At 47.2% G+C, this 12,824-nt stretch overlaps 1 protein-coding gene across 1 annotated transcript in view; it reads right to left on the bottom strand.

Moving 5' to 3' along the window:
• LOC117498836 (ATP-dependent RNA helicase A-like) overlaps positions 1–12,824 on the bottom strand; it is a gene marked incomplete at its 5' end in the record, with an annotated part of 31,255 nt that overhangs the window by 912 nt on the left and 17,519 nt on the right. The window contains 9 exon segments of the mRNA XM_034150978.1: positions 4,114–4,323; positions 5,249–5,364; positions 5,740–5,969; positions 8,909–9,036; positions 9,200–9,361; positions 9,588–9,699; positions 10,164–10,324; positions 10,475–10,627; positions 11,709–11,782. Of these exon segments, the coding sequence (XP_034006869.1) occupies positions 4,114–4,323; positions 5,249–5,364; positions 5,740–5,969; positions 8,909–9,036; positions 9,200–9,361; positions 9,588–9,699; positions 10,164–10,324; positions 10,475–10,627; positions 11,709–11,782 (1,346 nt within the window).

Here is a 12,824-nt window from a genome sequence, read left to right as displayed (position 1 = left end):
GTGTGACTGTGAGTGTGTGTGTGAGACTGTGTGTGTGTGTGTGTGACTGTGTGTGTGTGTGTGTGACTGTGTGTGTGTGTGTGTGACTGTGTGTGTGTGTGTGACTGTGTGGTGTGTGTGTGTGACTGTGTGTGTGTGTGTGTGACTGTGTGTGTGTGACTGTGTGTGTGTGTGAGACAGTGTGTGTGTGTGTGTGTGTGAGACTGTGTGTGTGAGACTGTGTGTGTGTGTGACTGTGTGTGTGTGTGTGACTGTGTGTGTGTGAGATGGTGTGTGTGTGTGTGTGTGTGAGACGGTGTGTGTGTGTGTGTGTGTGAGACGGTGTGTGTGTGTGTGTGACTGTGTGTGAGACGGTGTGTGTGACTGTGAGACTGTGTGTGTGTGTGAGACTGTGTGTGTGTGTGAGACTGTGTGTGTGTGTGAGACTGTGTGTGTGTGTGAGACTGTGTGTGTGACTGTGTGTGTACTGTGTGTGTGACTGTGTGTGTGACTGTGTGAGACTGTGTGTGAGACTGTGTGTGAGACTGTGTGTGAGACTGTGTGTGAGACTGTGTGTGTGAGACTGTGTGAGACTGTGTGAGACTGTGTGTGACTGTGTGTGTGTGACTGTGTGTGAGACTGTGTGTGAGACTGTGTGTGAGACTGTGTGTGAGACTGTGTGTGAGACTGTGTGTGAGACTGTGTGTGTGACTGTGTGTGTGACTGTGTGTGTGTGTGACTGTGTGTGTGTGTGACTGTGTGTGTGTGACTGTGTGTGTGAGACTGTGTGTGTGAGACTGTGTGTGTGTGACTGAGACTGTGTGTGTGTGACTGTGTGTGTGAGACTGTGTGTGTGTGTGACTGAGACTGTGTGTGTGTGACTGTGTGTGTGAGACTGTGTGTGTGTGTGTGACTGAGACTGTGTGTGTGTGACTGTGTGTGTGAGACTGTGTGTGTGTGACTGAGACTGTGTGAGACTGTGTGTGTGCGTGTGAGACTGTGAGTGTGTGTGAGACTGTGTGAGTGTGTGTGAGACTGTGTGACTGTGTGTGAGACTGTGTGACTGTGTGTGAGACTGTGTGACTGTGTGTGAGACTGTGTGACTGTGTGTGTGTGTGTGACTGTGTGTGTGAGACTGTGTGTGACTGTGTGTGTGTGAGACTGTGTGTGTGTGTGTGTGACTGTGTGTGTGTGACTGTGTGTGTGTGTGACTGTGTGTGTGTGAGACTGTGTGTGTGTGTGTGTGAGACTGTGTTGTGTGTGGTGTGACTGTGTGTGTGTGACTGTGTGTGTGTGTGTGAGACTGTGTGTGTGTGTGAGAGACTGGGTGTGAGACTGTGTGTTGTGTGTGGTGTGTTGGTGTTGAGACTGTGTGTGTGTGTGTGTGAGACTGTGTGTGTGTGTGTGACTGTGTGTGTGTGTGTGACTGTGTGTGTGTGTGACTGTGTGTGTGTGTGAGACTGTGTGTGTGTGTGTGTGTGAGACTGGGTGTGAGACTGTGTGTGTGTGTGTGTGTGTGAGACTGTGTGTGTGTGTGAGACTGTGTGTGTGTGTGAGACTGTGTGTGTGTGTGAGACTGTGTGTGTGTGTGACTGTGAGACTGTGTGTGTGACTGTGTGTGTGTGACTGTGAGACTGTGTGTGTGTGACTGTGAGACTGTGTGTGTGTGACTGTGTGTGTGTGACTGTGTGTGTGTGACTGTGTGTGTGTGACTGTGTGTGTGTGACTGTGTGTGTGTGAGACTGTGTGTGTGACTGTGTGTGTGTGACTGTGTGTGTGTGTGTGTCTGTGTGACTGTGAGACTGTGTGTGTGACTGTGTGTCTGTGTGACTGTGAGACTGTGTGTGTGTGACTGTGTGTCTGTGTGACTGTGAGACTTTGTGTGTGTGTCTGTGAGACTGTGTGTCTGTGTGACTGTGTGGGTGTGACTGTGTGACTGAGACTGTGTGTGTGTGACTGTGAGACTGTGTGTGTGTCTGTGAGACTGTGAGACTGTGTGTGTGTGACTGTGAGACTGTGTGTCTGTGTGACTGTGTGTGTGTGTGTCTGTGAGACTGTGTGTGTGACTGTGTGTCTGTGTGACTGTGAGACTGTGTGTGTGACTGTGTGTGTGTGACTGTGTGTGTGTGACTGTGTGTGTGTGTGTGTGTCTGTGTGACTGTGAGACTGTGTGTGTGACTGTGTGTCTGTGTGACTGTGAGACTGTGTGTGTGTGACTGTGTGTCTGTGTGACTGTGAGACTTTGTGTGTGTGACTGTGAGACTGTGTGTGTGTGACTGTGAGACTGTGTGTGTGTGACTGTGAGACTGTGTGTGTGTGACTGTGAGACTGTGTGTGTGACTGTGAGACTGTGTGTGTGTGACTGAGACTGTGTGTGTGTGACTGTGAGACTGTGTGTGTGTGACTGTGAGACTGTGTGTGTGTGACTGTGTGTCTGTGTGTCTGTGTGACTGAGACTGTGTGTGTGTGACTGTGTGTCTGTGTGACTGTGAGACTGTGTGTGTGTGTCTGTGAGACTGTGTGTGTGTGTGTGACTGTGAGACTGTGTGTGTGTGTGACTGAGACTGTGTGTCTGTGTGACTGTGACTGTGTGTGTGTGTGTCTGTGAGACTGTGTGTGTGTGTCTGTGAGACTGTGTGTGACTGTGAGACTGTGTGTGTGTGACTGTGAGACTGTGTGTGTGTGACTGTGAGACTGTGTGTGTGTGACTGTGAGACTGTGTGGGTGTGTCTGTGAGACTGTGTCTGTGTGTCTGTGAGACTGTGTGACTGTGTGACTGTGTGTCTGTGTGACTGTGTGTCTGTGAGACTGTGTGACTGTGTGTCTGTGAGACTGTGTGACTGTGTGTCTGTGTGACTGTGTGTCTGTGTGACTGTGTGTCTGTGTGACTGTGTGTCTGTGTCTGTGAGACTGTGTGTGTGACTGTGTGTGTGTGACTGTGAGACTGTGTGACTGTGTGTCTGTGTGTCTGTGTGACTGTGTGTCTGTGTGTCTGTGTGTCTGTGTGACTGTGTGACTGTGTGTCTGTGTGTCTGTGTGTCTGTGTGTCTGTGAGACTGTGTGTCTGTGTGTCTGTGTGACTGTGTGTCTGTGTGACTGTGTGTCTGTGAGACTGTGTGTCTGTGAGACTGTGTGACTGTGTGTCTGTGTGTCTGTGTGTCTGTGTGACTGTGTGTCTGTGTGACTGTGTGTCTGTGTGACTGTGTGTCTGTGTGACTGTGTCTGTGAGACTGTGTCTGTGAGACTGTGTGAGACTGTGTGTGTGACTGTGTGTCTGTGAGACTGTGTGTCTGTGAGACTGTGTGTCTGTGTGACTGAGACTGTGTGTGTGTGACTGTGTCTGTGAGACTGTGTGTCTGTGTGACTGTGAGACTGTGTGTGTGTGTGAGAGACTGTGTGTGTGTGTGTGAGACTGTGAGACTGTGTGTGTGACTGTGTGTCTGTGAGACTGTGTGACTGTGTCGGTGTGACTGTGTGGGTGTGACTGTGTGTCTGTGTGTCTGTGTGACTGTGTGTCTGTGTGACTGTGTGACTGTGTGTCTGTGTGACTGTGTGTCTGTGTGACTGTGTGTCTGTGTGACTGTGTGACTGTGTGACTGTGTGTCTGTGTGACTGTGAGACTGTGTGTCTGTGAGACTGTGTGTGTGTCTGTGAGACTGTGTGTCTGTGTGACTGTGTGACTGTGTGTCTGTGAGACTGTGTGACTGTGAGACTGTGTGTCTGTGTGACTGTGTGTCTGTGTGACTGTGTGTCTGTGAGACTGTGTGTCTGGGTGTGACTGTGAGACTGTGTGTGACTGTGTGTGTGACTGTGAGACTGTGTCTGTGTGTCTGTGAGACTGTGTGTCTGTGAGACTGTGTGTGTGTGTCTGTCTGTGTGACTGTGTCTGAGACTGTGTGTGTGTCTGTGTGACAGACTGTGTGTCTGTGAGACTGAGACTGTGTGTGTGTCTGTGACTGTGTGTCTGTGAGACTGAGACTGTGTGTGTGTGTGTGTGTGTGTCTGTGTGTCTGTGTGTCTGTGTGTCTGAGACTGTGTGTCTGTGTGTCTGTGAGAGTGTGTGTGTCTGTGAGACTGTATGTCTGAGAGTGAGTGAGTGAGTGAGTGAGTGAGTGAGTGAGTGAGTGTGTGTACCTGCTGTTGTTGGTGTTGCTGGTCATCATGGTGAGTCCAGCAGCAGAGGTCTTGGACGTGGTTCTGATGACGTTCAGAAGCTGCTGGTGGTTCTGCTCCAGGTGTCGGATGTACTCTGGGTCTTTAGTGACCTCCACCACCAGAGCCTCCAGAGCGGCGCGCAGGGCAGCGACCCCCCCGGCCACCTGGTGGGGGATCCGCAGCTTGATCCTGGGAAGAGGGAAAGGTCACCACTCACTCATCGTATGAGTCACCTATCATGCAAAATCCACTTCTTCACGTCTCTTCTACATCAACATGTGTCCCCTCTTCTTCATGTCTCTTCTACATCAACATGTGTCCCCTCTTCTTCATGTCTCTTCTTCATCAACATGTGTCCCCTCTTCTTCGTGTCTCTTCTACATCAACATGTGTCCCCTCTTCTTCATGTCTCTTCTACATCAACATGTGTCCCCTCTTCTTCATGTCTCTTCTACATCAACATGTGTCCCCTCTTCTTCGTGTCTCTTCTACATCAACATGTGTCCCCTCTTCTTCATGTCTCTTCTACATTAACATGTGTCCCCTCTTCCTCATGTCTCTTCTACATCAACATGTGTCCCCTCTTCTTCATGTCTCTTCTACATCAACATGTGTCCCCTCTTCTTCATGTCTCTTCTACATCAACATGTGTCCCCTCTTCTTCATGTCTCTTCTTCATCAACATGTGTCCCCTCTTCTTCATGTCTCTTCATCAACATGTGTCCCCTCTTCTTCATGTCTCTTCTACATCAACATGTGTCCCCTCTTCTTCATGTCTCTTCTACATCAACATGTGTCCCCTCTTCTTCATGTCTCTTCTACATCAACATGTGTCCCCTCTTCCTCATGTCTCTTCTACATTAACATGTGTCCCCTCTTCCTCATGTCTCTTCTACATCAACATGTGTCCCCTCTTCCTCATGTCTCTTCTACATCAACATGTGTCCCCTCTTCCTCATGTCTCTTCTACATCAACATGTGTCCCCTCTTCTTCATGTCTCTTCTACATCAACATGTGTCCCCTCGTCTTCATGTCTCTTCTACATCAACATGTGTCCCCTCATCTCCACTGTAGCTGCTGAGCACATGGTGATAGAAAGACTGTTCCTCTCACCAGTCGTCCAGCGTCACCACCTCTCCGTCGGAGCTGATCTTCTTGCAGGCGAACAGCAGCAGCTGCAGAGGGCTGACCAGAGTCATCCCTTTCGCCGAGATCGCCCGGGTCCGGATCTGACACACACACAAATATGAGATTTTCAGAAAAAAAAAGATTTAAAAAAAAGTAGAAATTTAATGCAAATTTTAAATTTTTCAGAGATTGGTGAAAAAGTTAGAATTCTGAGATTTGTGTAAAAAATTAAATGTTTCAAAAAGATAGTCAGATTTTGGAAATGTTCTGAAAATTGTCAGAATTTGGAAGTTTTCTGAAAAGAGTCAGAATTTGAAAATTGTCAGAAAAAGTAAGATTTGGAGAATTTCTGAATTTGGCAATTTTTCTGAAAAAAGTAATAATTCCCCAAATGCTCAAAAAAAAAGTAATAATTTTGAAATTTTTTGAAAAAAGTATGAACGTTGACATTTAAAAATCCCGGGGGCGTTTCGTACCTTCTCGCTGAAGACGAAGAAGGGGGAGGGGTAGCTCATGTCGTGGCTGGTGAAGGGGCAGTTGACGGAGGATTTGTGAATCAGAGCGTTTCGGCCCTCGGTCGTCAGGATCTTCCTCTTCTCTTTGTGGAAGCAGACGTTGGGATACGAGCCGAAACTCAGCAGAGAGACAACTACGTCCAGGTTGTTGTCGGGACCCACGGTGTTGAACATCTGCGTCATCAAACACTCTGAGGGGCGGAGGAGGGGTATTAAAACCTTTAAAGTCATGCAGGCATGTGGTGTTTCTGTGTTGGTCCCTGAAGGCAGCATCAAGTCACCACCGCTAAGCTAAAGGTGGCTAATGTTGGGCTATAAAGGAACTACAGCACGGTCACATGACTTCACCACCGCTAAGCTAAAGGAGACTAATGTTGGGCTATAAAGGAACTACAGCACGGTCACATGACTTCACGTCACCACCGCTAAGCTAAAGGTGGCTAATGTTGGGCTATAAAGGAACTACAGCACGGTCACATGACTTCACGTCACCACCGCTAAGCTAAAGGAGACTAATGTTGGGCTATAAAGGAACTACAGCACGGTCACATGACTTCACGTCACCACCGCTAAGCTAAAGGTGGCTAATGTTGGGCTATAAAGGAACTACAGCACGGTCACATGACTTCACGTCACCACCGCTAAGCTAAAGGAGACTAATGTTGGGCTATAAAGGAACTACAGCACGGTCACATGACTTCACGTCACCACCGCTAAGCTAAAGGTGGCTAATGTTGGGCTACAAAGGAACAACAGCACAGTCACATGACTTCACGTCACCACCGCTAAGCTAAAGGTGGCTAATGTTGGGCTACAAAGGAACTACAGCACGGTCACATGACTTCACTTCACCACCGCTAAGCTAAAGGAGGCTAATGTTGGGCTATAAAGGAACTACAGCACGGTGACATGACTTCACGTCACCACCGCTAAGCTAAAGGAGACTAATGTTGGGCTATAAAGGAACTACAGCACGGTGACATGACTTCACGTCTCCACCGCTAAGCTAAAGGAGGCTAATGTTGGGCTATAAAGGAACTACAGCACGGTCACATGACTTCACGTCACCACCGCTAAGCTAAAGGAGGCTAATGTTGGGCTATAAAGGAACTACAGCACGGTCACATGACTTCACGTCACCACCGCTAAGCTAAGCTAAAGGTGGCTAATGTTGGGCTATAAAGGAACTACAGCACGGTCACATGACTTCACGTCACCACCGCTAAGCTAAAGGAGGCTAATGTTGGGCTATAAAGGAACTACAGCACGGTCACATGACTTCACGTCACCACCGCTAAGCTAAGCTAAAGGTGGCTAATGTTGGGCTATAAAGGAACTACAGCACGGTCACATGACTTCACGTCACCACCGCTAAGCTAAAGGAGGCTAATGTTGGGCTATAAAGGAACTACAGCACGGTGACATGACTTCACGTCACCACCGCTAAGCTAAAGGAGACTAATGTTGGGCTATAAAGGAACTACAGCACGGTCACATGACTTCACGTCACCACCGCTAAGCTAAAGGAGACTAATGTTGGGCTATAAAGGAACTACAGCACGGTCACATGACTTCACGTCACCACCGCTAAGCTAAAGGAGGCTAATGTTGGGCTATAAAGGAACTACAGCACGGTGACATGACTTCACGTCTCCACCGCTAAGCTAAAGGAGGCTAATGTTGGGCTATAAAGGAACTACAGCACGGTCACATGACTTCACGTCTCCACCGCTAAGCTAAAGGAGGCTAATGTTGGGCTATAAAGGAACTACAGCACGGTCACATGACTTCACGTCACCACCGCTAAGCTAAAGGAGGCTAATGTTGGGCTACAAAGGAACTACAGCACAGTCACATGACTTCACGTCACCACCGCTAAGCTAAAGGTGGCTAATGTTGGGCTATAAAGGAACTACAGCACGGTCACATGACTTCACGTCACCACCGCTAAGCTAAAGGAGGCTAATGTTGGGCTACAAAGGAACTACAGCACAGTCACATGACTTCACGTCACCACCGCTAAGCTAAAGGTGGCTAATGTTGGGCTACAAAGGAACAACAGCACAGTCACATGACTTCACCACCGCTAAGCTAAAGGAGGCTAATGTTGGGCTACAAAGGAACTACAGCACAGTCACATGACTTCACGTCACCACCGCTAAGCTAAAGGTGGCTAATGTTGGGCTATAAAGGAACTACAGCACGGTCACATGACTTCACGTCACCACCGCTAAGCTAAAGGTGGCTAATGTTGGGCTATAAAGGAACTACAGCACGGTCACATGACTTCACGTCACCACCGCTAAGCTAAAGGAGGCTAATGTTGGGCTACAAAGGAACTACAGTACAGTCACATGACTTCACGTCACCACCGCTAAGCTAAAGGTGGCTAATGTTGGGCTACAAAGGAACAACAGCACAGTCACATGACTTCACCACCGCTAAGCTAAAGGTGGCTAACGTTGGGCTATAAAGGAACAACAGCACGGTCACATGACTTCACGTCACCACCGCTAAGCTAAAGGAGGCTAATGTTGGGCTATAAAGGAACTATAGCACGGTCACATGACTTCACATCACCACCGCTAAGCTAAAGGAGGCTAATGTTGGGCTATAAAGGAACTACAGCACGGTCACATGACTTCACGTCACCACCGCTAAGCTAAGCTAAAGGTGGCTAATGTTGGGCTATAAAGGAACTACAGCACGGTCACATGACTTCACGTCACCACCGCTAAGCTAAAGGTGGCTAATGTTGGGCTATAAAGGAACTACAGCACGGTCACATGACTTCACTTCACCACCGCTAAGCTAAAGGTGGCTAATGTTGGGCTATAAAGGAACCACAGCACAGTCACATGACTTCACTTCACCACCGCTAAGCTAAAGGTGGCTAATGTTGGGCTATAAAGGAACTACAGCACGGTCACATGACTTCACGTCACCACCGCTAAGCTAAAGGTGGCTAATGTTGGGCTATAAAGGAACTACAGCACGGTCACATGACTTCACCACCGCTAAGCTAAAGGTGGCTAATGTTGGGCTATAAAGGAACTACAGTACGGTCACATGACTTCACCACCGCTAAGCTAAAGGTGGCTAATGTTGGGCTATAAAGGAACCACAGTACCTTCGGGGAATCCGGCGTTGACCAGGATCTCCTTCAGCTGGACTTTGGCCTCCCAGGTCATCCGCAGTGTCGACATGTTGAGACGCTTGTGTTCACAGAAACGAATTTCTGCTTCTTCACCGTTAATCCTGAGCAGGAACAACACAGCAGCTCATCATGCATGTTTTTATACAAAACCTCCTCACAGGTGAGATATAAGTGATTTAAACATGTAAAACTTGTACCGTTAGATATTTGCACAAAGTATACACACACCAGATTTCAACACCTTAGATTAATACACACACATACCTGATGTCGTCCCAGGCCTGGAAGACGGACAGCAGAGCGACGTGGTCGGAGAATCGGCTTCCTGCGAAGTTCCTGTGGACGAAGCCGAGGCGTTTCCCCTCGCTGATGAAGGGCTCCGGGAAGCAGGTGGCGGTGGAGATGGTGCACATCGCATCGCCAACACTAGAGGGCGACACACGTTCATTAAAAAATATATCGGCTAGTTCTTCTCTGCATGAAAACAGCAGTACAAACATGTGGTCGTGCAGCGGGGCATCATGGGAGTTGTAGTGTCCCGCTTCAGTGGAGGAGGATTTAGGTGAAAGGGATTTGGTTCATTGGAAATAAAGACCAGGGTTTTTCCAAATGTTCTTCCAGTAAATAAAGAGTAGAAGAGAGAGTGACTCACTGGAAGATGCAGCCCATGATCATCATCTTCCCGAGCCGCGGCTCGATGGGCAGTCGAGCCAGGATGCGTCCGAGAGGCGTCAGCTCGTCGTTCGAGTCCAGGGCGTCCAGCTCTGAGGGAGAGACAGAAAAGACCCTCAGACTTCATACCGTCCTCTTAGGTCTCATTCACACCTATAGTCTGCTTCTCTGGCCACAGTTTGTTACATTTCATTTTTCAGAAGGTTCGGTTTGCGTTCACACGGGAAACCTCAACGGACTATAAACTTGAAATGTCATGTGCACGGAAATGCTGTTCAACCATTGGTCAGACATTAAGGCGGTAAAAACGCAAATGCAGGCAATTTCTACCGTAGCTTTGGAGCATCGGCAGGTTATTGTCATGCTGCTGTTGGAGTGTGTGTGTGTGTGTGTTGTACCTCTGAGAGTGTGTGAGAGCAGTGGTCGCGTTAACCGAATATTTCCCGTCTATGACGGATTTTTTTTAACAATGACGGAAAAATCTGAAAGCAGTCTGTCATCTTGGCAGACTAGAACAAACTCAGTGCCAAAGTGTGTGTGTGTGTGTGTGTTGTACCTCTGAGAGTGTGTTCGGCCTCGATGACGGCGTCCAGCGGCGGCGGCTCAATGGCCTTGGACAGGAAGTGACCGATGGCTCCGAGCCGCAGCAGTTTGATGCTCAGAGCGACCTCATGGAGAGGAGTCCGGAAGATCTCTGGAGTCATGTGAGTGTCCAGCCTGCAGGAGGGAGACACTCAGTACGCAGATACACACCAGGAAACTAGAAACACTGCCTTTTCATGAAGCTTATTCAGGGAGTAGACCTCTACTATAGCACACGGGGGGATCACAGCAGCTGGAGATAAGAGACAGTGACTGAGTGCTGACCTCTCGAAGCGGGCGTGGCTGCAGAGGTGGAAGCAGAACCCGGCCCGGACCCGGCCCGCCCGGCCCTTCCTCTGCTCCAGGTTGGTCTTGGACGCCCACACTGTGGCGTAGTTCGTCATGTTGTTGTGGGACGTGAACAGCTTCACCTTCTGCCTGCCAGACAAGAGCACACAGGGACAAATCAATCAATGTTTATTTATATAGCCTGTTGGGAAAATCCTGAATGTCCTCTTCCAATCTGAGAGTAACATGATAACAAAGGTATCCCAACTGTAGCTGTATGTATCTATCCATCCATCTATCCATCTATCCGTCCATCTATCCATCTATCTATCCATACATCTATCCATCTATCCATCTATCTATCCATCTATCTATCTATCTATCCATCTATCCAACTATCTATCCATCTATCCATCTATCTATCCATCCATCCATCTATCCATCTATCTATCCATCCATCCATACATCCATCTATCCATCCATCCATACATCCATCTATCCATCCATCCATACATCCATCTATCCATCCATCCATATATCCATCTATCCATCCATCCATACATCCATCTATCCATCCATCCATACATCCATCCATCCATCTATATATCCATCTATCTATCCATCCATCTATCCATACATCCATCTATCCATCCATCCATCCATCCATCCATCTATCTATCCATCCATCTCCATCTATCCATCTATCTATCCATCCATCCATCTATCTATCTATCTATCCATCCATCCATCCATCCATCCATCCATCCATCCATCTATCCATCTATCCATCCATCTATCTATCCATCTATCCATCTATCTATCCATCCATCCATCTATCCATCTATCTATCCATCCATCCATACATCCATACATCCATCTATACATCCATCTATCCATACATCCATCTATCCATCCATCCATACATCCATCTATCCATCCATCCATCCATCTATATATCCATCTATCTATCCATCCATCTATCCATCTATCTATCCATCCATCCATCTATCCATCCATCCATCCATCCACCCTCCTACCCACCTACCCACCCACACCTTCCTACCCACACCTTCCTACCTACCTACCCTCCTACCCACCCACCCTCCTACCCTCCTACCCACCTACCTACCTACCAACCACCTACCCACCTACCCTCCCTCAGATCTACTCAGATTGGGAACACAGAACAGATTCCCTGTACGTGATGTTTCCTCTGAAGGCGATCACTCACTTGCAGGAGTCGATGACGTAGACCACGTCGTTGATGGTGATGCTCGTCTCTGCGATGTTGGTGGACAGAATCACCTGCAGGTCAAACAACAGGATCATTTCCTGATTCAAACAGCTCTTTACCTGCTAGTATTCACAGGTGGGAAGTAGTGGAGTACAAATACTTTGTTACTGTACTCAAGCACATCTTTCTGGTATCAGTACTTTACTCCACTACTGATTTATACTACGACTTTTTACTTTCTACATGTTGAACACAAATACCTGTACTTTCTACTTCTTACATGTTGAACACAAATACCTGTACTTTCTACTTCTTACATGTTGAACACAAATACCTGTACTTTCTACTTCTTACATGTTGAACCCAAATACCTGTACTTTCTACTTCTTACATGTTGAACCCAAATACCTGTACTTTCTACTTCTTACATGTTGAACACAAATACCTGTACTTTCTACTTCTTACATGTTGAACCCAAATACCTGTACTTTCTACTTCTTACATGTTGAACCCAAATACCTGTACTTTCTACTTCTTACATGTTGAACCCAAATACCTGTACTTTCTACTTCTTACATGTTGAACCCAAATACCTGTACTTTCTACTTCTTACATGTTGAACACAAATACCTGTACTTTCTACTTCTTACATGTTGAACACAAATACCTGTACTTTCTACTTCTTACATGTTGAACACAAATACCTGTACTTTCTACTTCTTACATGTTGAACACAAATACCTGTACTTTCTACTTCTTACATTTAGAACACAAATACCTGTACTTTCTACTTCTTACATGTTGAACACAAATACCTGTACTTTCTACTTCTTACATGTTGAACCCAAATACCTGTACTTTCTACTTCTTACATGTTGAACTCAAATACCTGTACTTTCTACTTCTTACATGTTGAACTCAAATACCTGTACTTTCTACTTCTTACATGTTGAACACAAATACCTGTACTTTCTACTTCTTACATGTTGAACCCAAATACCTGTACTTTCTACTTCTTACATGTTGAACCCAAATACCTGTACTTTCTACTTCTTACATGTTGAACACAAATACCTGTACTTTCTACTTCTTACATGTTGAACACAAATACCT

This window comes from Trematomus bernacchii, unplaced genomic scaffold (assembly GCF_902827165.1).
Source record: "Trematomus bernacchii unplaced genomic scaffold, fTreBer1.1, whole genome shotgun sequence".
NCBI classification, from domain to species: domain Eukaryota; kingdom Metazoa; phylum Chordata; class Actinopteri; order Perciformes; family Nototheniidae; genus Trematomus; species Trematomus bernacchii.
This window is presented reverse-complemented; position numbering and strand designations above follow the sequence as displayed.